Raw genomic sequence first — 24,040 nt, 5'->3', positions numbered from 1 at the left:
GTCGATTTTACGACGGTTTGAAAACCCGATACACGATGGTGAATTCCCGTCGTCTTTTGCCTTTTTTGTAGTAGTGCCTATTTTGAAGATAGATATGGTGGTCTGATGGAGTGTTTGATAGTAGGGTGGGTTTGGTGGTCTCGTAGTGTTCGGTAGTTAGTTCTTGATGAATGAGTTTGGTGTTGTGTGATAAAGTGTATTAGGGTGTAGCATGTGTATTTTTGATAGTTAAATAGGGTGTACTTAGTTAATTTTACATTTTGATTTAAATATTAGAGTGTACTTAGATCATAGGGTGTACTCGATTAATTTTAGGGTTCGTTTAGCAGCACTCAAAAAAAAAACTTGTAACCAAATCAAAAGATAATTGTTATGAACATTTCTTTCTGATCACGATTGCACTAGAAAGTAATTTCTGCAGTATTAGTTTGTAGTTAATCTTGAACGTCCTTGTTAATCTCTTAGCGTGTTTGGTGACTCTTCGGTTGTGCAACGCAAAGTAAAACCAGTGTATTATTGGGCGTCATTGGTGACTCTTCGGTCCTTGTTCCTTCTACACGTTTTTACTTTTTAATTAATTTTCTTCGCTTTCATATTGAAATGTGTTATTGTTAGGTCTATCATAGAAGTTAAACCAATAAAATAAAATAAAAAAGATCTGACAATTATTTGGATGCATTTTTTCTTGTCCCTTGAAGCCCATTACGTCTCAGCAGCGGGCCTGCCAAATTTGAAATAAAGAAGCAAGTCGCCAGACGACAGAGTTCATTTGACTTTTCATTGCGAGTTTTTGTCCATGCCCCGCCATATTTTCGCTTCCCTGTATTTCTTTTCTTTGGTCAGGTACATGGACCCTATCTTCAAAAATGTGCCTAACTGTCTGGTGTTGGGTAAATGAAGACTAGGGGACCTTAAGTAGTATTAAAATCAAACTCCATCTCTCTGATTTTGATCTCCCTGGCCTATATATATGTAACAAGGCCTCGAAGATGTATGTCATTTTGTGTGAGGAGTTCGTGGCATTAGATAACCAGAAGTAGTAATTTGATCGAAGGTAAATCCTAACTCACATTCTGCATGGAGTTCTTTTGATCATCGATAGACATGGTGCTATTTTTCATTGCAAGTATGAATTACTCATAAATTTTTTTTATAATTTTTTTATAATGATTGAACATTTGTAAGTTCTTCTAAACATACAAAACAAATTCTTGTGTAGGAATGTGAGCATGCACATAAGGTTTTCTTTGTTTTTTTTTTTTGGTCATAACATTTTTTTGTTTCCGTATGCTTGAGACACCGAAATTGAAGTACTCGGGTTGGTGTTTTCATGTAGTTAACCTGTGTTATCGGGCTCCTCGATCTGGTTCATGAAGAACTCACTTTGGCTAATTCAGTTTGATTCTTGATATCATAAAGTTCAATTTAAAAAAAATGTGAGACTGATGTTTTTTGTTTTTCAATATACGTACAAGGGAGGCCAAAGGGAAATGGGATAACCTCCGATGTTGAGTATGCGGCTAAATTCTCACTATCATTTAGAAACCCTCCTTTAGATAAAATGCATTTGAAATAACTAAACAGAGAAATCATTTAAAAATAAAAAAGTTCTCAGTTTTTTTTAGAACAGAACAATTCTATTTAGAGGTTAACAACATATTCTCTTTTTTATTAACCAAATTTCCTCCACTGGGAATTTTAATGGCAAAATTTTAACGAGGCCACACTGTACGTAGCACCTACGACTCCAGTATTTCTAGTTGTATTTTGTTTGCTTCATAGTTGAATGAAAGCTATTTGTTTTGATTCAAAAAAAGGTTAACTGCCAATTAGAAAAGTGTAGTGAACCTATCGCTAAAAATAATTTCAAATTATTGTCGCTAATTTTGAAGTGCCCTCTAGGGTCTATAGTGTTACAATCTAGAAACTCCATGCAAGGGAAGGTGGGATCAATGGCAACATTAGTCGTGGTAGTTGGGAGTTGTACCCGTTCTGATGTAGGATTCGGGACCAGCTTGGCCATCCAAACTTTGAGTTTTCTAGCTGGACTTGGTGCCCAAGATCAGCAAATGTTGTAGTAGATCATATTGCGAATTTGGCTCGTGTGAAGATGATCAAGGAAACTTGGGTCAGGCAACCCCATCTTCCCTGGTGCACATTCTGAATAAGGATGGTTTACCCAGCCCTCACCCTTAGTTAGCATGGAGGCTTCTTGCAGGTGGCGACGTTTAGAGCAGCTCTGCGACGTCTGTGTTATGGCTACTTGCAGCTTGCTTTTAGTTTGTTTCTTTGCTCTTCCGGTCTGTCTGGGACTTTTTCCCTTGTTTGGTTTCTTTTTGGTGGCTGCTTTGGCCTGTTAATGAAATCCTATTTTCTGACACCCAAAAAAAAAAAAAAAAAAAAAACTGTCTTGAAATCTGTCTTTGTCAAAAAGAATTTTTCTTTCTTTTTGTCTGTCTTTATTCGTTCGATTTTGTCTGTGCATCCCCCCACTTGATAAGATGTTGAAACTGCTTTTGAATTTTTCAGGAGAAAAAACGTCCAGCCTGGCTAAAAAGACATGGAAAAGTCAAGAATTGGTGTTGTATTATTTCTTTTGTACCTGTCTGTCTTCTACCATCAATCTGAGGTTCAATCATTCGCCACTCCATCTGATCATGGTAAATCACTATTTCCTTAATAATTCATCATGTATCTTGAAATCAGTTTTGGAAAACAAATTTAACTACGAGTATACTTATTTAGTCCGTTTATTATTTGGAACATTATTTTGAATATACAAATAAAAATTTATAGGTACATTCATATATATATATATATATGTGAATCGTGTGATACGAGTATACTTTACCTACAATGTTTTTACATAAGTATGTATTCGAAATACTTTTCCTAACGAAAAACATAAAAATAATATTTTTTTTTTATCAAACACCCAACTTTGATGAATACTTGAATCATACATGTACTTAAGTTTTTTTTTTTCTCAAAATATTTTCGTTTTATGTACACATATCAAATACACAGAAAAATACACATTTTTATTACATGTATTTTTTTTATAAATTTTTTAATAATACATGAAAAATTCACGTATTTCACATATTAATTGAATATAAATAACATACATTAATAAATTGAAATAAATAATATTATAAGATTACATAATACATGAAATTTTCCCCATATTTTTAAAACTTTTTCCCGTCCGGTTATATTGGTATTATAAGGCCCCAAAAAAAAAATGCATCATAACAAACAGTTCTCCTGACACAATCAATTACTTCCATCTCTTCATATTTTGCAGATTTAAGCTACATGAAATTTGTCTATAATTCCACTGATCTGCCATTAGAAGAAGTGTACGACTACATTGTAGTTGGAGGGGGTACAGCAGGCTGCCCATTAGCAGCAACTTTATCAGCAAAGTACTCGGTGCTCCTGCTAGAAAAGGGCAGTGTTCCAAGTGCATATCCAAGTGTTTTGAGTCAAGATGAGATTCTTACAACTCTCATGCTAGAAGACGACGGAAAGACGCCAGCTGAAAGGTTCACATCCGAAGATGGTGTGGCCAATGTAAGAGGCAGGGTTCTTGGTGGGTCAAGCATGATAAACATTGGTATATACTCTAGAGCCGATAAAGACTTTTATGGAAACTCAGGAATTGAATGGGACATGGATTTGGTTAGCAAGGCCTATCAATGGGTTGAAAATACTATCATATCCCCCCCGAATGTGTCACGTTGGCAATCTGTTGTGAAGGAAGGTTTGTTAGAGGCTGGTGTTCGTCCAGACAACGGATATAATTTAAATCACATTCCAGGAAGTAAGGTCACGGGTACTCTTTTCGACAATCAGGGAAGGAGACATGGAGCTGTGGAATTGCTTAATCTAGGAAACCCAAAGAACTTGCGAGTTGCAGTTCATGCCACAGTAGAGAGAATCATATTCTCTTCCAACGCACCAAGTATGTTTCATATATTTGCATCTTTTACTTTAATTTCTTTGTTAATGGAGCAGGGTATTCGAAAATTGACAGGAGAAATACCATTAGATATCTTCGGTTTTCAATAATTTGATAATAACTACAATCTGTTCTAACCATGCAGGTTTGTCTGCTAGAGGAATCGTGTATAGTGATTCTAAAGGGAGGTCACATAAGGCCTTCATACGTGGTAAGGGAGAGGTTATATTGAGTGCCGGGGCAATTGGAAGCACTCAACTCCTGCTACTTAGTGGTGTTGGCCCAGAGTCCTACCTTTCATCTATCAAAATCCCAGTTGTTCACCCCGAGCCTTACATTGGACAGTTTATGCGTGATAATCCTCGTAATTACATCACAATTTTGCCTCCATTTCAACTAGATGCCTCTAGTGCACAGATTGTTGGTATCACAAGCGATTTCTACATAGAGACTTTCTCGGGGTTGCCATTTTCTACTCCACCCTTTAGTGTTTTTCCTGATCCATCTTTCTCCACAAAGATAAATTCAACTTTCGGACAAATTGTGTACAAAATTCCAGGACCCTTATCCTATGGTTCGCTTAGGCTGCAGTCGTCCTATGATGTCAAAGTTGGTCCAAATGTCCGCTTCAACTACTTTGCAAATCCGCTGGATCTTGCTCGTTGTGTTAGTGCCACAAGGAAGGTTGGTGATTTATTAAGCACAAATTCGTTGAAACCATTTAAGACTCAAGATTTGCCGGGCATAGATGGTTTCAACTTTTTCGGGCCACCATTACCAATGAACCTTACAGATACCGCATCCGTGGAAACATTTTGTCGAGAGACAGTAGCCACATTTTGGCACTACCATGGGGGATGCCTTGTGGGAAAGGTAGTTGATGGGGATTTACGAGTCAAGGGGATCAATGCCTTACGTGTTGTTGATGGATCCACATTCAAGTTCTCACCAGGGACCAATCCTCAAGCCACCCTCATGATGTTGGGCAGGTATATTGGCGTTAAGATGCTGAAAGAAAGATAAGCTTGCAAGGCATGTTATTCTTACAATAATTTCACCATTGTGTAGTGTTTTCTTACTGAATAAGGTGAATAAGGTGAATAGAGTTATATTTACTTGTATCACTTGTATCATCTGAGTTATCAAATTAATTACTGGAGTACACATACAAGCTACAGATAAAGTTTGGCAGAGGTCGTTTAGATTTGCAGTTTTTTTTTTCATATAATATTTTAATAAAGTTTGGCAGACCTCAGGCGGCTTGGACCAATTTGTATTGTTTTTCATATAATATTTTAACCCCACCCAAAATTATAAAGCCGCAGTTTTTGCAATTCAATTGAGGTTTTCATTGTTATTTATTGGTTCTTGAACGAAAAAGAAAAAAAAAACGGTAATTTTTTTTTAAAGAACCTCCATAAGAGAAGATGAACATACATACGAAGAAATTAAAAGGAAAATATTCTCAATTGAATTTGAACCTATACACGTAGGTAACCCCTAGAGATTCTGTGGATAACCCTTAGCTGCACAGAGAGTACAAGAATCATGAGCAAAGTTGGCTAAGCAATATATGCAACTTCATTACCTTACGATAATTAGTGCCCATGAAAACAAGGAAGTTATAAGAACTAACAATGTAGATATGGGCTTATCCAAGTTTGCTAGAGCGGATGTGCTCTCTATTTTGCACTCGAATTTGAATCCCCCTCCCTATAATTTAGATTAGATAAAAATAGAATATCGGCTAATAATATTTTGTTATTAGAGACCCATTTAGAGACTATAATAATTTTAATTTTGTGCTAACTTTCTTGAGTTAAATTTGTTAAATTTTATCTTAACTTGTTTTATAAACATTTGGACAACAAAAAATACAAATTCCAACAACATAAAATTTCACCTCATAGAATTGGAATTTTTTATGTTCATTTTTTGTGAACACGTTTTTCTTTATGAACATTTTGTATGACTGGAACTCTTTTTAAATAATTTGTTTTGTTTTTTTGTTTTTGGTGGCTGTTGGATAATATGGACAAGTACATCTTAGCCATTCATTTCCTAGCACTAGTAAAAAAAAACCCTTGCACGACCAACTTTTGCGCGACGAAAGACAAAACTTCATCACTCAAAGTCTTACGCGACTAAATTTTGCGCAACGAAACACACATTGTCGCATAAAGTCACTTTGCACGACAACAAAACATCGTCGCTCAAAGTTACTTTGCGCGACGAAAATAAACTTCGTTACACAAAGTCTTTAGCGACCAAGTTAGATTCGTCGCGCAAAGTCTTTACAAAAATAAATAAAATAAAATAAAATAATTATTTTTTAAAATCTTTGCATGACTTTGAGCGACGAAACACTAAACTTCGTTGCACAAAGTATTTAGCGACCAAGTTAGATTCGTCGCGCAAAGTCTTTACAAAAATAAATAAAATAAAATAATTTAATTTTTAAATTGATGATCAAATTAGTTCATTGTATTCATATAGGGTCAATGAGTGTAGCTATAAAAAAAATCATCAAAATCATCAAAACCGTTAAATCGTGATTTTTCGTTTATAACCGTCAAAATGTTTTGTTCCATTACTTGATCTCTGAATGTTTATTTTTTCCGATTTTTAGCGTATATGATCTCGAAGTATAAACAAACAAGTTTGATGGTTGGATCGTTGAAACTTGTTTTGTAGAATGCGTATGCCATCAAAACAATATATTCACTAACAATTAAGAGTTTATTTATAGGCTTATTTATTGTAGCACCCCCTGAAACTTCGGTCAAATCTCACTTAACCCCCTCAAAGTTAAAATGGCCCACTTAACCGCCTTGACCGTGGTTTTGTGTTCCATTTAACTCCACACCGTCAACGCCATCCAAAAGACCGTCAAAATAGCTAAGTGGCAGGGGCATTATGGTCAAATCATCCACGACGGCCAATTGCTGATCGTAGTCAACATCCTACGTGGCATAATGGACCCCACAGGTGTTGAAAAGCTTGAGAGGCTTGTTGAAACTGAGATGCTTGAGAGGCTTGTTCAAACTGAGATGCTTGAGATGGTTGTTCAAACTGAGATGGTTGAGCTGGTTGGTGAGATGGTTGAGGAGCTTGGTTAGACTGAGAAGATGCTTGGTCATGATATATTGGTCCTTTTTTTTAGCCTTTGATATGATCTGAAAACATAACAGAGTTAGATTAACATGGCTGCTTTTGGATTAATATGTACAAATGAAGAGTTCCATAATGTTAATTGAAAGAAAGTAACCCCACTTATTGGCTGTTTTTGCCTTGATTGTGTAGAAGATGATGCTTGTTTCTGCCTTGATTGTCTTGTAATTCTCTGACTTGATGTCTTGCCTTGATGTGCTGTCTTCTTTTGCCTTTGTGATGGTACCTGGCAAACAAACATCACTAGGAAATCCATATCAGAATGCTAAACATACAGAACTTTTAAAATCACATGCTTGGAATATACCTGACTGCTACTCCCTGCTTCATTTACCCTTAGACATTTCCTCTTATTATGGCCTGGTTGCTTACATATGGAACACTTGATTTCCAAATTATACCTTGGCAAGTGTTTAGCTTTAGGATTAGAGCTTCGAGATGGTTCACCAGCTGAGCTTATCCTGGTTTTCTTTGGCCTCCCTGGCTGCTTATGAAACTTAAGTGGCAGCAAAGGTGGGAAATTTGTTTTAGGCCACAAGTCTTGGCTTGGCATTGGATGAACCATGGGTTTGTAAGCTTTCATGAAGGCCTTTTTTTTGTAATACTCATGGACATAGCTGATGTGATTGCCATTTAACTGCCCAATGGCAGCACAAGCATGCTTACATGGGATCCCAGTTAGATCCCATTGCCTACATGAACAACTTCTGTTTCTCAAATCAACAACCACCTGAGTGCCTCCAAAACACTTCACCTCATATTTGCTCTCCCCAGCAAGCCTTGGAATGCACCAAGCTGATTGCTTCTTAAGCTTCTCCATAGTTGCAAAAACTCTTGGCCCCACATCATGAGCCCATTTCTTCATAGCTTCTCATCTAGTTGCCATCAACAACATGATGTAATACCTGATCCTCTCAAGCAATGTTATAATAGCTTGTCTCTAGCATCAAGGATAGACCTGTTGAATGCCTCACACATGTTATTCAAGAGAATGTCACACTTTGAGTGTATTCTGAAGTGAGATCTACACCATTGCATTGGATCAAGCCTTGACAACCAATCAAAAGTTGGTCCTGACAAATCTTGGAGCTTTTTCATCTCTGCTTGAAACCAAGGTATAGTTGTACTTCTTGCAGCAGCCTCCATATGTTGTTTCAAAACTAATCCTCTATGGCCAACAAGTATAAAATTGGCATGCAAATGTTTAAGGCAATGCCTATGCTCAGAGTTTGGGAACATGTCACCCATTTCATCAATTAAGCCTTTTTGTCTATCTGTAATGAACACATATCCATTGATATTTTCAATGCCAAGATCAACAACTAAGAGTTTTAAAAACCAAGTCCAAGTTGCATAATTCTCAGCCTCTGCCACTGCATAAGCTATTGGATACATGCCGTTCTTAGGATCAACACCAATAGCAGATAGTAATTCCCCAGGGTGTTGCCCTTTGATGTGACAAGCATCCAAACCAACAACTGGCCTCAAAGCATCAATAAATCCTTTCTTTGTAGCTACCAAGTATATATAAATCCTTTCAAATATGTATTTGTCACCCTCCATATTGGACTTAATCATTACAGTAGTTCCCACATTTGTCCTTTTTAGCTCCTGAACATAATCCCAAAGAGTCTCAAACTGTTTTGTGTAAGTGCCCTCACTTACAGCAGTTGCCTTTTGCCTTGCTCTGTATATCTGTGATCTTGAAACTATGACACATAGATCTTCATTCACCATTTCCTTAAAAGCTCCTATATCCCAATTTATTATTCTAGACAGCTGTGTAGCATATCTCTCTGTTAACCATGATGAGTTAGCATGGACATTGCGTTCAACAGTCCGACAAGTGTGCTCCTCTTCATAACTCTTAATTTGAACCATGCTACTTCCATTTACAGCTGAAGCATAAACAAACCATGGACATTTTCCATTCTTGATCCCATCACAAATTGCTCTAACCTTATCTTTATCATTCTTGGAGAACTTAATATTCTCCTTCTGTTGAACACTGAATAGTTTCTCACTGCTTTCCTAAATACATAGACACTAGGAAATCTTAGACCAAGCTTAAATATTGGGTTATTCAAATATGTTTCAAGCCTAAAATCTTCAAACTTGGGCAGTTTCCTCTTCCTTTTTCTCATAGGCAAATCAACTCATCACATAAGCTACTATCCAAGCTATTAACATCACTTACAGCCATATCATCTGATTTCTCTCCTTCATCTACAGCTGGATCAATATCTGGAGCATTGTGGTCAACATAGTTGTCAAATGCTCTATCATCCTTCTCCAGCAAGCATTGTTCATCTTCACTTTGCTCATACGCACTGTCATAAAATTCATTGTCTTCACTGTCTTCACTTTCATTTTCACCCCGGTTGTCATTCTCTCCCTCTTCATATATAGTCTCATCCTCCACATTGATCCCATCTGGAACAGTACCTTCATCACCCTCCTCATCCACATTTATACCCTCAGTAACGGTGCCTTCATGCCTATCCTCAGCCACATTTGTACCCTCAGGAATAATACCTTCATCACCCTCTTCCTCCTCATCAATAGCAATGCCATCCTCCACATCCTCCTCATAACCAGACTGTTCAAATTCAGCAGTTAGGTTTCTTGCAATAGGACCCCTCTCCCTCCAAGCCACAGCAGATTCATCCACATTAATAACACTGGGGTGTTCCAAGTAAATGACAATCACTCTTTGAAAGCTAGGAGGCACCAAATTACACCAATCAAGTAGCTGAGCATCACTATCTATACGCACTTTTTTACCATTTTGTATACCTGTCACAACCACTTGGTCATGGTGCCCAAGCTCTTTCGCATATGCATATATCTCTAACAAATTTATGTAGTCCATAAGACACCAGTCCAAATAGTCAACAGACCCCCCCCCCCCCCACATAAAACCACCACTCATTGACGTTTGGGGAGTTTACCATTCTACCTCCATGGTGTACTTCACAGGTGACTATTGCTTTGTCATCTGCACAACATAACATAAAAAAACACACTTTGACCACTACCTAGTCATATGTATAGTTCAACCATTGCCTAGTCATATGTATACTTTAACCACTGCCTAGTCATATGTATACTTTAAAAAGGACAACACAACCACCAAACTACCAGTAAACAGACATGGAGCAAGATTCAAACTCAACTAACATGTTTAAAGCACTAAAACAACCTTTAAACTACTAGTAAACAACAAAACATAACAGCAACGCATAGGGGACCATAACACTTTTTTATTCCAGGCTAATAAAACTGAACACCTTTGGACCCGACCAAACAAAGCAAGCAGACAATAAAGAAGCTTCAACCTGGACCACACTTTATAAATCTATCGCTTTCGTCGATTCTATTTCAAAAGCAAAGGGCCACTTACCATACTTGGGTTGAGAACCTCCTTTTTCTCTCGACACCATCCTTGTCCTTTTCAATCTATCCAATATTGGCGCAATGCCAAGATGTCGATTGTTCTGATTTCACTCTTCTGCAATATTCGCTTCATCTCAGATGTTCGAATCTCTCTCTCTCTCTCTCTCTCTCTCTCTCTCCCTCTCTCTCCGATTATACAGTCCAAACCCTAATCCCCAAATTATATCGACTGAGAAAGGGGTTCTTTTGCCAGACTCTGCAAACTCTTTTCTTTTATTTTTTTTGGGTTAATAGACTCTACAAACTCAGTCACTTATATTAGGATTTTCAATGCCTGTGGGGTCCACTATGCCACGTAGGATGCTGACTACGATCATCAATTAGCCGCCGTGGATGATTTGACCATAATGCCCCTGCCATGTCAGCTATTTTGACAGTCTTTTGGATGACGTTGACGGTGGGGGGTTAAGTGGAACACAAAACCACGGTCAAGGGGGTTAGGGGCGCTGGGGGGGGGGGGGGGGGGAGGATGGGGGGTGTGGTTGTTAAGTAAGATTTGACTGAAGTTTCAGGGGGTGCTACAGTAAATAAGCCTTATTTATACTTTCGTTAAATATAACATAAGATTTTGTGGTATCCACTAGTGTAAATATTTTAAATTGAAGATCAAATTCATTCATTGTATTCACATAGAGTCAAGGAGTGTAGTTGTAAAAATCATCAAAATGAGAGTTAAAATAAACGTTAAATCGTGATTTTTCATTTATAACCGTAAAAAAGTTTTGTCCCGATACTAGATCTCTAAGTGTTTTTTTTATTTTTATTTTTGGGGTATAAGATCTCGAAGTATATACAAACAAGTTTGACGGTTGGATCGTTGAATGGTGTGTGTGTGTATATATATATATATATTTATTAAGTAGCTTTAAATTTATTTATTTTGTACATATAACACTTAAGAAATTGAATAGTATATATATTTATTAGTAGCTTTAAATTTATTATTGTAGTTAGGATTGGGTTTTTGTTAGAAAAATATATTATTGTGGGTTTTATGTAAAAAAAAAAATTTTGAATTTGAAGGGAGTAAAGTCACATTTTCAGTCAACTTTATAATAATAATTTTTTTATATAATAAATATAACAATGGGGTCGTTGTGCAAAAAACAATAGCACGACGTCATAATGTAAACATGCGTCGGGCAAACCAATTAATTTTTTTATTTAATTATACATTATAAATTTTAAGATATAGTTGTTTTCATAAGTTTTTATTATTTTTTGAAAACTTTGCTCAACGAATATCAATATTTCGTTGCCTAACCTGATTTACTTATTTTTATATTTTATATTGTTAAACTAAATTATTTCTTTATTTTTTTTTATTATTTTCAATCGTAAAATAAAATTATTTTATTTTTTATTATTCATAACAATTATTTTTATAAATATTGCGCTACGAACCAATTTTTCATCTCTCAAAACTTTGCGCGACCAAGAATTCGTCGTGCAAAACTCTAAAAAAATGGGTGGGTAACAAAAATGGGATGTGGGAATTTTTTGGTCTCGTTAAGTTTTGCACGACCAACAATTCGTCACGCAAAACACTAAAAATTTGGCGGGCACCAAAAATGGAATTTTTTTTAAAAAAATTTTAAGACTTTGCGCGACCAATATAATATTTCGTCGCGCAAAGTGATACGGTTTTTAAAACCGCAATAACTCCTCCACCATTTTCGCATTGTCTTTCTCTACTCTTACCTCTCTTCTCTCTTTCCCTCTCCCCAAATCCGACCCTTTCTCTCACACTCACTCCTCTCACTTAATCTCTCATCTCTCTCTTCACTATCTCTCACTCTCACTCTCACTCACTCTCTCATCTCTCTCTCACTATCTTCTCTAATTCTCATTCTCACTCACTCTCCAAATTTTAAATTTTTTTCATTAATATGTATTTTTGGAGTTAGTTTTGAGTTTGTGCGGGGTTTGGGGTTGAGTATAGGGTGAGGATTGGAGTTTGGGTTGGATTTGGGGTATAACAATTTTAGGGGAGATTATGCCAATTTTTTGTTATTATTTTATGTTTTTTTTTTGGTTATTTGACCATATATTTTTTTTTGTAGGGAATCGTCGAGACTTTGACGATTAAAGTTGAGGATTAGGATGCTATCGAAACATATCCTCCGCCACTACCACCACAATAGGCTTTTGTATTAGGATTTTATTATTGTACTTTGTGTACATTTTGAATATTATATATATTGGATAATTTTACCACTATTTTGAATATGTCAATTTAAATTAAAGTAATTAAACAAAATAAAATCATACAATTAAATTAAATTAAAATTTTGAAAAAATTAATATAATTAACTTGATATAAGAGAAATAATAAAACAAAAAGTCAAAAACCTTGCGCGGTAAAATATTTCGTCGCGCAAACTATTAAATTAGTTTATTTTAATTAAAAAAAATTTAAACAAAAAAATTAAATTTTTTTGAATATGTCGTCACGTAAATATTTGCGCGATGTTAGGATTTGTCGTGCAAATATTAAGGTTCGTCGCACACAGAAAATAGATTTGCGTGACGTTAAGGTTCGTCTCGCAAAGTAGCTATGCACGACGAAGATTAGGTTTCGTCGCGCAAACCCTTTCTTCACGAGCTTTGCGCGACGGATCTTGCGCAACCAAAATTTCGTCGCACATAGTTTGAGCGACGAAATTGTACTTTGCACAACAAACTTATTTCGTCGCGCAAAGTGTTTTTTTTTTGGGCGATTTTGCTAATGTCAACAGTTGCAATTTAAGTACATATCCAAAGTTCCGTCTATTTACTTGATGAGAGTGGCATATTCTTATCACATGTCTCTTCTGTTTTTTAAATATTAAAAGCTTTAAACTTATTTTGAAAATCATAAAAATGAAAGTTCATAACAAAGGGCGTTTTGTTTTTATTTTTTTATACTAGCTAGCGATATTGAGGGAATAGAGAATATAACGTAAGAGTTTGAGTGCAGAGGTAAATATTCTTAACTACTTGAGATATCAAAATTTGTGCATAGCCCAACTAAGTTGTGTTCATCATATGGCCATTTCTAAAAGTGAAAAAGTGAAAAATATAAGGCAAATATTTCGGACTCATTTGTTTGTTGTTAGACAGGACTTGGAGATCTTGGTGCGGTGGAAGAGGGAACAACTTGAAACTGTTGGGATCCCAGACGAGGGACTCGAAGGCTTCAACAACCCATGAGTTTTTTAAAATCATATATAGCAAAAATTTAGTCCCTAATTTCATATATGCATTAGTTTTTATAAAAATATTCAAATATTGCAAAAAAAATAACACTCATTTAAATTTGGGATCCTCTGCTTGGATTTTCTCAGTTATGATATGCTTGAATTCTTTCTTGTGTATGCCACTTCATTACAATTTTATCCAAAGGACTTTAAGTTGACACATTATCTTCAAATCATAACCTAATATCCTCATAATTAAAAGAAGAAAAATAACCCTAACTGAACTATAATAAAAACTTAACACCGTTAAACATGACTTGTGCAATTGTTTAGTTTTTCTTTTCTTTTTCTCTACATCACGCATCCTTCCCCCTTTTCTACTGTTCAACTTTCATCCTTATTTTCTTTTAGAACTTCTTTCTTTGTAGCTTCTCCATAGTTTTTTTTTTTTCTTTCTGTAGACGTCATCCCTCTCCCTTTCCTACTGGCTTTCCTACTGGGAGTCTTTCTTGTGCTCACGGCCAAAGACACACAACTTTTCAACAACAAACTCTACACAAAAACCTTAGCTCTTTCAATGAAAGACTGGCTTTCACTGTTTATTGCTATGCCAAGCCTTCCTTGGTATTAATTGTCAACTAACTCCATCAGTTGAAGGCTATTTCGAGTGCCTCTTGCATTGTTCTGATCCATTTTTTTCATACAGTTCTGATCCTTACTCTACTTTGAACCAGAACCGATACAAGGTGTTGGTAACTTGTAGTCCTGATTGATCTGTCTACTTGCTTTCATTTTTTTTCACTGTTTTATTTTCTTTTATTACACTTTCAATTGTATTAGAGAAATTATGAAGTCCTCATTTGTCTTGAGGCATAGAAAAGAATCTTCATTGAAGTAATTTACCATTTCAATCACAATCTTTTGATTATAATCAGTTTAGTTGGAGAGCAAGTTTTCTTTTTCTTTAAAAAAAAAAAAAAATACAGAAGTCATGATTCTAAAGTTTTTACTGCAATTCTAAAGTAAATTAACCAATTGATATATTTTGTATTCAAGTGTTTAACCTGAGAGGTTATCTCCTAGTTTTATTTTTCATCATAAAGAATTCATCAAATTAAATTTATCATATATTACCACAAGTAACAGTTTATTTACAATAGCGTGGGTAATTTACTTTTGGTGGATCAAATTTGTAATGGAACAGAAAGGTTGACAATATTTGTTGTTCCAGTCTTATTCCCATCATCAATTATTCAGTTTGATATATGAGCTATAATTTAGACATGGGCCAGCAAGTATCGATATATTTCTTAAAGAAGCAAGTGGTGGAAATCGACAAAGACCCCCGGACACCAAAGGCAAATGAGGGCTTATAAATAACATGCTTCATTTCAGCATATACATATCATTTGCCTTGGCAATGAAAGATTTGTTCTAAAAGCTCACAGTTTCTTTTGTGCTTTCTTTGGTCAGGTACATATCCGACTTATTTTCAATATTCTTGCACAAATTTTACTTATACTTGGATTTGCTTTATTTTTATTGTTTTAGTTTTGTCCAATTTCTACGTACTTTACATAGCTTGGTTTTGATCACAGGCAGCGTCTTAACCTCCTTCCTCTATCACCTAATTTGCCTCATTATTTTTACCACAAAAGGAATAAGAAAAGTACTCCTTGTGTTGTGCAGTAAAAAACTGTGAATGTTAGCTTGTAACTAAAGCTCACTTCTAGCCCTTAGTTTAGTGGCATTTATCTTCTTTGAAAGAGATACCAATTTTATATTCCAGCCACCTCCCTATTAATTTAACAATAATGCTATTTGTACCATATTTACTGATCATATTGTTGACCACCTCTCTAATAAGGTAAAATAACTTGGAGTCCTTGAAATAATGAAATGACTCATAAGTAATTAAGGTAAAGGCAACCCCTTTCTATGTGCTTATGATATAGAACCCAATAATGAAGGCCCGGTAGGAGCAAGGGCGACCCTCAGGGTGGGCAAGTAGTGCCACCGCACAAGGCCCCCATATTTTTTTACTTGTATAGCAACATATGCGGATCGAACTGCCTTCATCTTAATTTGAAGGTCAAATCATTTCAAAAAATACACCCTCTATCACTCTTCCCACTACCGCACCATGTCCAAACGCCACCACATCCTTTGCTTCGATGATGCCAGCAAACTTCATCGCGAGATGGACTTTCCTTGGGTTGCTCTATCTCCACCTCGACTGCTGTGTGGAGAATAGGGGATTACCACCACTAGGTGGGGTGGTTGTGGTGACTGTTGAGGTTCGGTGGGTGGGTGCTGGGTTTATTTTATTTTTTACTTCAATTTTTAGTTCTAAATTAATTTTTCAAATATTTTTTCTACACATGGCACCTATGTGGCATACATTTCACTGATACAGTGGGGCCCATTTGATGAACTTGATAGTAAGGGGCTATGTGAGATCCAAATCATCGGTCAATGCAGTAAAGTGGGTCACTACTTGATAGTAGGGGGCTAAGTGAGATCCAAATCATCGGTCAATGCAGTAAAGTGGGTCACTTTAAGTTTCGTGGGTGTTAGGTTTAGGATTCTTAGAATTGGCTTTCCTTGCCAAATGTACACTTTCATGTAATTCCTCTTAGCTTATCTTTAGAAATTAGGAATTGGGGGAAAATCAGCATTTGCATCCATATACTTTGTCGAGATGACTAGTCATATAGGCCAATATTTCCAACACGGGACTTTTAACCAAGGCACGTGATTTTGCTTATTTATAAGTCCAATCATTGACTGCCAAGTGTCCTTTGACCTACCAAAATGGATGGGGTTGGTATGGACTCATCGACTCTCTTATCTACATTTTTCAAATGGGGTTTTAGAGAGAGAGAGAGAGAGTTCTAGTGAGAGATGGTGCATAAATTAGGTTTTGGTTTTTGGGAGAAGAGTTCATGGGTTCTTGAATTCCTTTTGGGCTTTCATTGAAATTTCATTTCTCAAACTTAGTGATAGAAAGTTTTCATCTCTCATCTCTTTCATTTTCACCATTTTGGAAAACTTGGTTTTCTCTTTGGTTTGTCTGAGAGTGTTTATGGTATAGGAAAGGGTTTTCAAGCTTTCATTTTGAAAGCTACTTCTTTTTGAGAAAATCTAACCATAGCTTTGCATACCAAAGTTTTAATCTCTCATCTATTTTATTTGCACAATTTTGGAAAACTTGGTTTTCTCTTTGGTTTGTGTGAGAGTGTTCATGGCTTCTAGAAATGAGGTTTTCAAATAGCTTTTGAAATCTGCTTCTATTTTCGAAATCCACTTCACCCATTAAGAATTTTTTTAGAGTGAAATTTGTACTTTGCATTCTCTACTTGGTGAGGTTGGGATTTTCATTATGAGATTTTGAAAATTGGTTTTTGAAATCTGCATTTAGGGTTTAGTTTAAACACTTCATCATCCTAGCTAGATCAAATTCTTTGTTGACTTCTTCAAGAGGATAATTTCTTGAAGAAATGACCATTTCATTCTAGATAGAATCTATATTTCATTCATCGATGACTATCCGAAGCTGTGTTGCGGTGCCATGGGGTGAAGAAGCTGATGGACTAGTTGTCATTTCCATGAAGGACAAGCTACTAGCTCAACTAAGTTTGGAGAAGAAGGTTGCACAGGGAGGTAGTGCTCATTTCCTAAATAGACGTAGGATTGTGTTGAGCTTGTGATTACTTTTTCTGTAAGAATCTTCTTGACTTACTGGATTGCCTAGTCAGAGTGATGACCCTCAATTTTCCCCCATGGTGGGTTTCTAGGTAAACATTTTTGGTGTGTTTCTCTTATTTATATGCCTAGTCATAGTGTATGTGTTATATCAAAAATGTTGATGAATGTTCACACACCTATCACTCTAGTAGTTGCTAGCATAGGGAATGCCTAAATTGATCGGCCCTTCTGAGCGCCTAGGTTGTCATGTAGTTATCTTCTAGGCTTGTAGGGATTTAAATATTTGATATGTTGTGCATCTGTGTTATGCTTATATGTTCATAGGTCTATGACTAGTTGTTGACTAGTCATATTGTCTCCAGGTTTATTTGATCATTGTTGTCATACATCTGTCCATTGGGATTATAATTTACCCAATTCACCTAAGTACCAATTTTAGTGGGACAATGTGAGATTTGACCATAGTTTCAAGGGGCGCTTTAGCAATTAAGACTAGAGTATATTGTTTTGAATATATTTAAATTGGCATAACTTTAGGGACTTGTTAGGCAAGTTTTTTCCTTTTTCCTTATATCATATTTAAAATAGGAAAAATTTATGCTTTAATAGTCTTCTTTATTTTTTGAAAGTGATAAATAAAATTATGAAGAACCTCTAAGGATCCCTGAATTCATACTATCATCAAGAGTTACAACGACACAGACAACAAGAAGTTTGCAAACTATTATGTTTAGCATCATCAATTGCTACCAAATCGTCAGCAACCATTCGCTTCCCGGTAGACATGTCTTATTGGAAGAATCTGTTATCCTTGCAATTATTTCCTTAGTGCCTATTTGGCATTGCTTATTTGGGGTGATAAGTGATATTTTAAGAATTTTGGGAAGCCTAGGCCATTTGGTAAACTATAAGAAAATCATTTATTGTTAAAAATTGTTGTGAGAGAAAACTATAAGAGAAAGGTGTTTTCATTTCCTGATTATGCAAGAATCAATTTCGAAGAGGCGTTGGGTTTAATGATTATGCGGCAATCAATTTTTGACTATGCGGGAATCAGTACCAACAACACTTTTAACAAAAAGTTTACCAAACGCCAAACTGCTTTCTCTCACAGTTGATTTCTCTCACAACAAATCTGACAGCGATTGTAATATCCCACATTGACCAACGGAGAAGGGGTGATGTGTCTTATATGTACATGCCCACCTCCATCTAGCACGAGGCCTTTTGGGATCTCACTGGCTTCGGATTCATGGGAACTCCGAAGTTAAGCGAGTTAGGGCTAGAGCAATCCCAGGATGGGTGACCCACTGGGAAGTTACTCGTGAGTTCCCAGAAACAAAACCGTGAGGGCAGAGAGGGGGGCCCGAAACGAACAATATCGTGCTATGGCAGAGCGATCCGGGATGTGATAGCGATTATTTTCACAGCACAACAATACCAAACTGGCCATTAATATCTTTAAAGGGCCTTGTACTACTTTAATTAAAATAAATGAATCTCCTTCAAACCAATTGCAATAAAATTTCTCTTCTAAAATTTAACACACCTACCACTTTCCAAGATCTGGATATACGTTATTTTTAAATTTTTTGAATAATAATGTACCAATTTTGTGATTTAATAAAAATAGCATATTTAGTGTATATATATATATTTGGACGATATAGAATCTATTAGTTTTTGTGGAAAAGAATCTACCTATATTATCAATTATGAATAAAATTTGCCTATTATTGTGATTTAATAAAAATAGCATATTTATTGTCAACGGAGTCAAGCCCAGTGGAAAAGGGCATTGACATGAAGATAAGAGGTCTTAGGATCGAACAACGGCGGCTCTGAGATTTTAGGGGCCCTGTGCCAAAATAACAAGAGGGCCTCCTAAAATAAAATCTTCAACGAAAAAATTATAAAAAAGAATCAAACTATATAATCAAAATCTTGTGATCATCAAATTACTAATTATCAATAACCAAGGAAAAAAAAAACCAATAATATACAAAATATAGAAAAAACAAAATCTGAGAATTTGAGAGAGAGACTTGAGTGGTTGAAGGCTGAAGCTTGAAAACAAAATTAAGATACATGCGGCTAAGTGCTGCTAAATGAACCGTAAAATTAACTGAGCACACCCTGCTACCAAAGTATTTATTGAATTACTAATTTGTCTTAACATAAAATGACCAAAAAGGATATATTGAATTGTGAAATAATAATAATAATAATAATTTTAATAAGTACACCATAATCACCATATCCAACCATAATCAAACCTAGAGAAATTTTTGTATTGTGTGGTGCCCACAGTGAACAACCCAGCAAGCACTGATGGAGGCGCAATTGCAGGACGGAAGGTTCTTCCATTAACTGTCTTATCTATATCTATACATATAAGTTGGGTCGGGGTTTGCATCTAGGGATTGTGTGGTGTGGTGGCCATTCTTGAATAACCCCTACAATTAGGTAAAACAACTTGGAGTCCTGGGAGTCATGAAATGGAACCTAAGTAAGAAGGCTCCAAAGTATAATTAAAAAGAGAGATGCCTAAAATTTAGGCACCGACGCTTGTAAGAGAACACCTTGGAGTCCTTGGGTTGCAGGACACCTCCTTGGCCTTTAAATGTCCTATAGCTTGAAGAGTTTTAGGAAATCCATAAGTAAACAATTAAGACGTACTATTTGTTCACTATACTATCAGGTCAAAGGTAAAGGCTAACCCCGTTTATAATAGGCCTCTGATCTAGATCAATTACGGATAAAGATTCATGGGCATTTCAAAATATTTTCTATTACGGATACGATTGTAATAATGTTTTTTTTTTTGTTCCAACGATTCAAATGTATTAAGCTACATTGTTTTTTCCCTTTACATTATTTTCTTTTCTGAACATGGACCAATCTATAAGATTTGAAGTGTTTAGAGGTCAGTTGTATATTAAATTTGTACTGTGATTTTTGACTTTAGCAAATTCGTGTGATTTTTGAAATCTTGATTTCTAATTGAATTTACAAAGTGTAAGTGCTCTCTCTAAATTCCATAAGAGGCCATGAAAGTGTTTTTCAATTTTCCAGGTGGAAAGACGTCTATCTGGTTTCAAAGAGATGGACAAATCAATAATATCTGCTACACTATTGGTGTTGCTCCTTTTTGTCCTTCATCTTCAATCAGAGGTTCATTCGTTCGCCACTACTTCCGATCATGGTAAATTACTTCATCCGTGATTCCATGAAAAAGAAATCAAAAAATGAAACAGCAAAAGAGAATGATAAACTAAGCTAAAATTACATGTTCTATATCTTATCATAACAAATAGCTCTTCATGTCTTCACATTTTTCAGATTTTAGCTACATGAAATTTGTGTATAACGCAACCCATCCGCAGTTAGAAGCAACATATGACTACATTGTAGTTGGTGGAGGAACAGCTGGGTGTCCATTGGCGGCCACTTTATCCTTAAACTACTCGGTGCTCCTTTTAGAAAGGGGCAGTGTTCCTACAGCATATCCTAGCGTTCTGCGTGAAGATGGCTTTCTGAACAATCTCATGCAAGAAGATGATGGCAAGACACCAGCTCAAAGATTCATGTCAGAAGATGGTGTTCCTAATGTAAGAGGCAGGGTCCTAGGAGGGTCAAGCATGATCAATGCTGGCTTCTACACAAGAGCTGACAAGGAATTCTTTCTGAAATCAGGAATTGAATGGGACATGGATTCGGTGAATAAGGCATATCAGTGGGTTGAAGACACTATCGTGTTCCGCCCGAACTTGACACAATGGCAATCTGCTGTAAAAGAAGCTTTGTTGGAGGCTGGTGTTGGTCCAGACAATGGACTTAATGTGGATCACATTAAAGGAACTAAAATTGGGGGTTCAACTTTTGACAATCATGGAAGGAGACATGGAGCTGTGGAACTTCTGAATAGAGGAGAGCCAAAGAACTTGCGAGTTGCTGTTCATGCCACAGTAGAGAAGATCATCTTCTCTTCCAATACGTCAAGTATATATCTTGCATATGTGCTATGATGACCAATTAAGTTTATGTTCAATAAGAATTTGTTTGATATTAATTAAATATATAACCTAGTATCTAATGCAGGTTTGTCAGCTATAGGAATCATATATAGTGATTCGAACGGGAGATCTCATCGCGCATTTGTACGTGGTAAGGGAGAGGTTATATTGAGTGCAGGGGCAATCGGGAGCCCTCAACTTCTACTACTTAGTGGTGTTGGCCCGGAGTCTTACCTATCATCCCTGAAAATCCCAGTTGTGCGTTCCCATCCATACGTCGGACAGTTTATGTACGACAATCCTCGTAATTTTATAAACATTTTGCCCCCATTCCCACTAGAACCCTCAGCTGTAAAGATTGTAGGCATTACCAATGATTTCTACGTTGAGACAACATCTGGATTGCCATTTTCTACTCCACCATTTAGCATTTTTCCTAATCCTTCTAATCCCATCAAGGTAGATTCCAGTTACGGACATATTGTTATCAAATTTCCAGGACCTTTGTCGTATGGTTCTCTTAAGCTACAATCATCGTCGGATGTTAGGGTTGGTCCAAATGTTAGATTCAACTACCTTTCACATCCGGTGGACCTTGCTCGTTGTGTAAGTGGCATGAAGAAGATTGGTGATTTGTTAAGGACAGACTCAATGAAACCATTTAAGGCTGAAGATTTGCCGGGAATAGAAGGCTTCAAGTTTTTTGGACTATCTTTGCCAAAGAACCAAACAGATATTTCATCCTTTAAGATATTTTGTCGAGGTTCAGTGGCCACATTTTGGCATTACCAGGGTGGATCCATTGTTGGGAAGGTGGTTGATGGTGGTTTGCGTGTTATGGGGATCAATGCATTACGTGTTGTTGATACCTCCGTGTTCAATTTCTCACCAGGGGCAAATCCTCAGGCCACCCTTATGATGTTAGGCAGGTATGTTATAGGCACTCTAAAACATAAAACTACAAGAAATGAATTATCAACAACTATGTTGTTGATTGGCTTGTTTGTAGTGAACTCTATGCCATATTACTACATTCTAACCCTCTGAATTTTCGGTTTTGGGCAGGTATGTTGGCCTTATGATGCTGCAAGCAAGATAAGCATGCACGGGAGATGCTATTCATAATTCAACATGTTAACTTTGGATTCCCTTAAAATCAGATTGACGTGTCTATTGGAAGAGTGTGTTAAAGTAATCGTGCAGTATTGAAGTATTATATCTAGACCAAATGTAGCATTATCCTTTGCTGCTCAAAAATAAGCCCTTGAGTTCTAACTCAAGAAAGAATAAGGTTAGCCTGGCGAAAGGGTAGGCTGGGTTAAGTCCCATGATTGTAAGCACAAATTTAATTAATAAAACAGAACTGTTATATTATATACGCTTGTATCAATAAAGTTTTCAAATTAATTTCAATACGTAGACAAGCTAAAAGTCAGGGTGGATATGGGATCAGTTCAATACAGGTTGGAGCTTAAACCCCTAACTGAACCAATCCAAATTAGGCGGCAATGCGGTCCGGCAATGGCTACGCATCAGATTCAGAATCATGCTTGAAAATCATGCTTCAAAAGCAAGCAAACACCATTTTGTAAGTTCCAGCACGCTTTCCAACTACATACCCTACAAGTGAGCCTGACTTCTAGCTTTCCCAAATCCTTCCCCTATCCATCGAAATGTTGAGAATCCAGCACCATTTTGTAATGATACTAAAACCCATGCTGTTTTGTAGTGCGCACTTTGATATTCAATAAAAAAAATTAACGTAATAGAAGCACTTGTTAAAAAATTCTTGTGGAGCATATAGAAACAGTCCCATATAAAACATGTCCCAAACGGTCTTGCTCTGAATTTCATAATCTTTACCTTTTGGATTTAACTAATGTAACATCTACTAATTTTATAAAGGGTAATTCGATGAGGTGTCTTATCTATACTAATGGTATGTATAATAAGGCAAAACAACTTGGAGCCCTAGGATTCAGGAAATGAAACTTAAGTAGGAAGGTTCCAAAAGGATAATTAAGGAGAGATTTCTGCCTAAAATTTAGGCACCGAACTTATCTCTGGGTTCAAGTCCTTGGATTGTAGGACCTGCATTGGCCTTTGTGGGGAATCTATGCTGTAATGAAAAAAGAGTTGTTGGCTATAGAAAACAAATTCCCTTAAAAAGATGATGTGGGGAGTTTCTATGTATAAAAAGAAAGGTACTCTTTTTAGGATCGGTGATGTACATGGGCAGTGGGCACTAGGTGGGAGAATTAGGCGGAACTACCTTAGGGGCTAAGATGGGCTGTAACCCAACGTTGTTTTTGAGAAGAAATTGATTTATTGGCAATATGTAGCCCAAGAAAATTGTTTGCCTTGTTTTGAATATATCATTTTCTATAAAGTATAACCCCTTCCCAATTCGAAGATCTGCAGCCACTCAACCACCATGTCAGTCATCACTTTGTGATAATAAGCTATGGAATCTATATTTATAATACTTGCGAGCTGTTTCTCAAAATAGAAATTAACATAATTACTTATTGTTTTATTTTGTTGTT

General features: G+C 36.2%; 2 protein-coding genes across 2 annotated transcripts; both read left to right on the top strand.

Moving 5' to 3' along the window:
• The first annotated feature begins 952 nt into the window (after positions 1–952).
• Positions 953–5,157, top strand: LOC110752511 ((R)-mandelonitrile lyase 1-like). Its single transcript, XM_021953182.2, has 4 exons — positions 953–1,054; positions 2,530–2,660; positions 3,308–3,967; positions 4,110–5,157. The coding sequence occupies exons 2-4, from the start codon at positions 2,561–2,563 to the stop codon at positions 4,985–4,987; spliced, it is 1,638 nt and encodes a 545-aa protein (XP_021808874.2). The 5' UTR covers positions 953–1,054; positions 2,530–2,560; the 3' UTR covers positions 4,988–5,157.
• Positions 5,158–20,078: 14,921 nt separating this feature from the next.
• LOC110752546 ((R)-mandelonitrile lyase 3-like) lies at positions 20,079–22,868 on the top strand. The gene is made up of 5 exons (XM_088251596.1): positions 20,079–20,186; positions 20,554–20,683; positions 20,821–21,480; positions 21,580–22,423; positions 22,560–22,868. Exons 2-5 carry the CDS (start codon positions 20,584–20,586, stop codon positions 22,591–22,593), a joined length of 1,638 nt encoding a protein of 545 aa, XP_088107722.1. The 5' UTR covers positions 20,079–20,186; positions 20,554–20,583; the 3' UTR covers positions 22,594–22,868.
• The last annotated feature ends 1,172 nt before the right edge of the window (positions 22,869–24,040 follow it).

Source organism: Prunus avium, chromosome 1 (assembly GCF_965620075.1).
Source record: "Prunus avium chromosome 1, drPruAviu1.hap1.1, whole genome shotgun sequence".
Classification (NCBI taxonomy): Eukaryota; Viridiplantae; Streptophyta; class Magnoliopsida; order Rosales; family Rosaceae; genus Prunus; species Prunus avium.
This window is presented reverse-complemented; position numbering and strand designations above follow the sequence as displayed.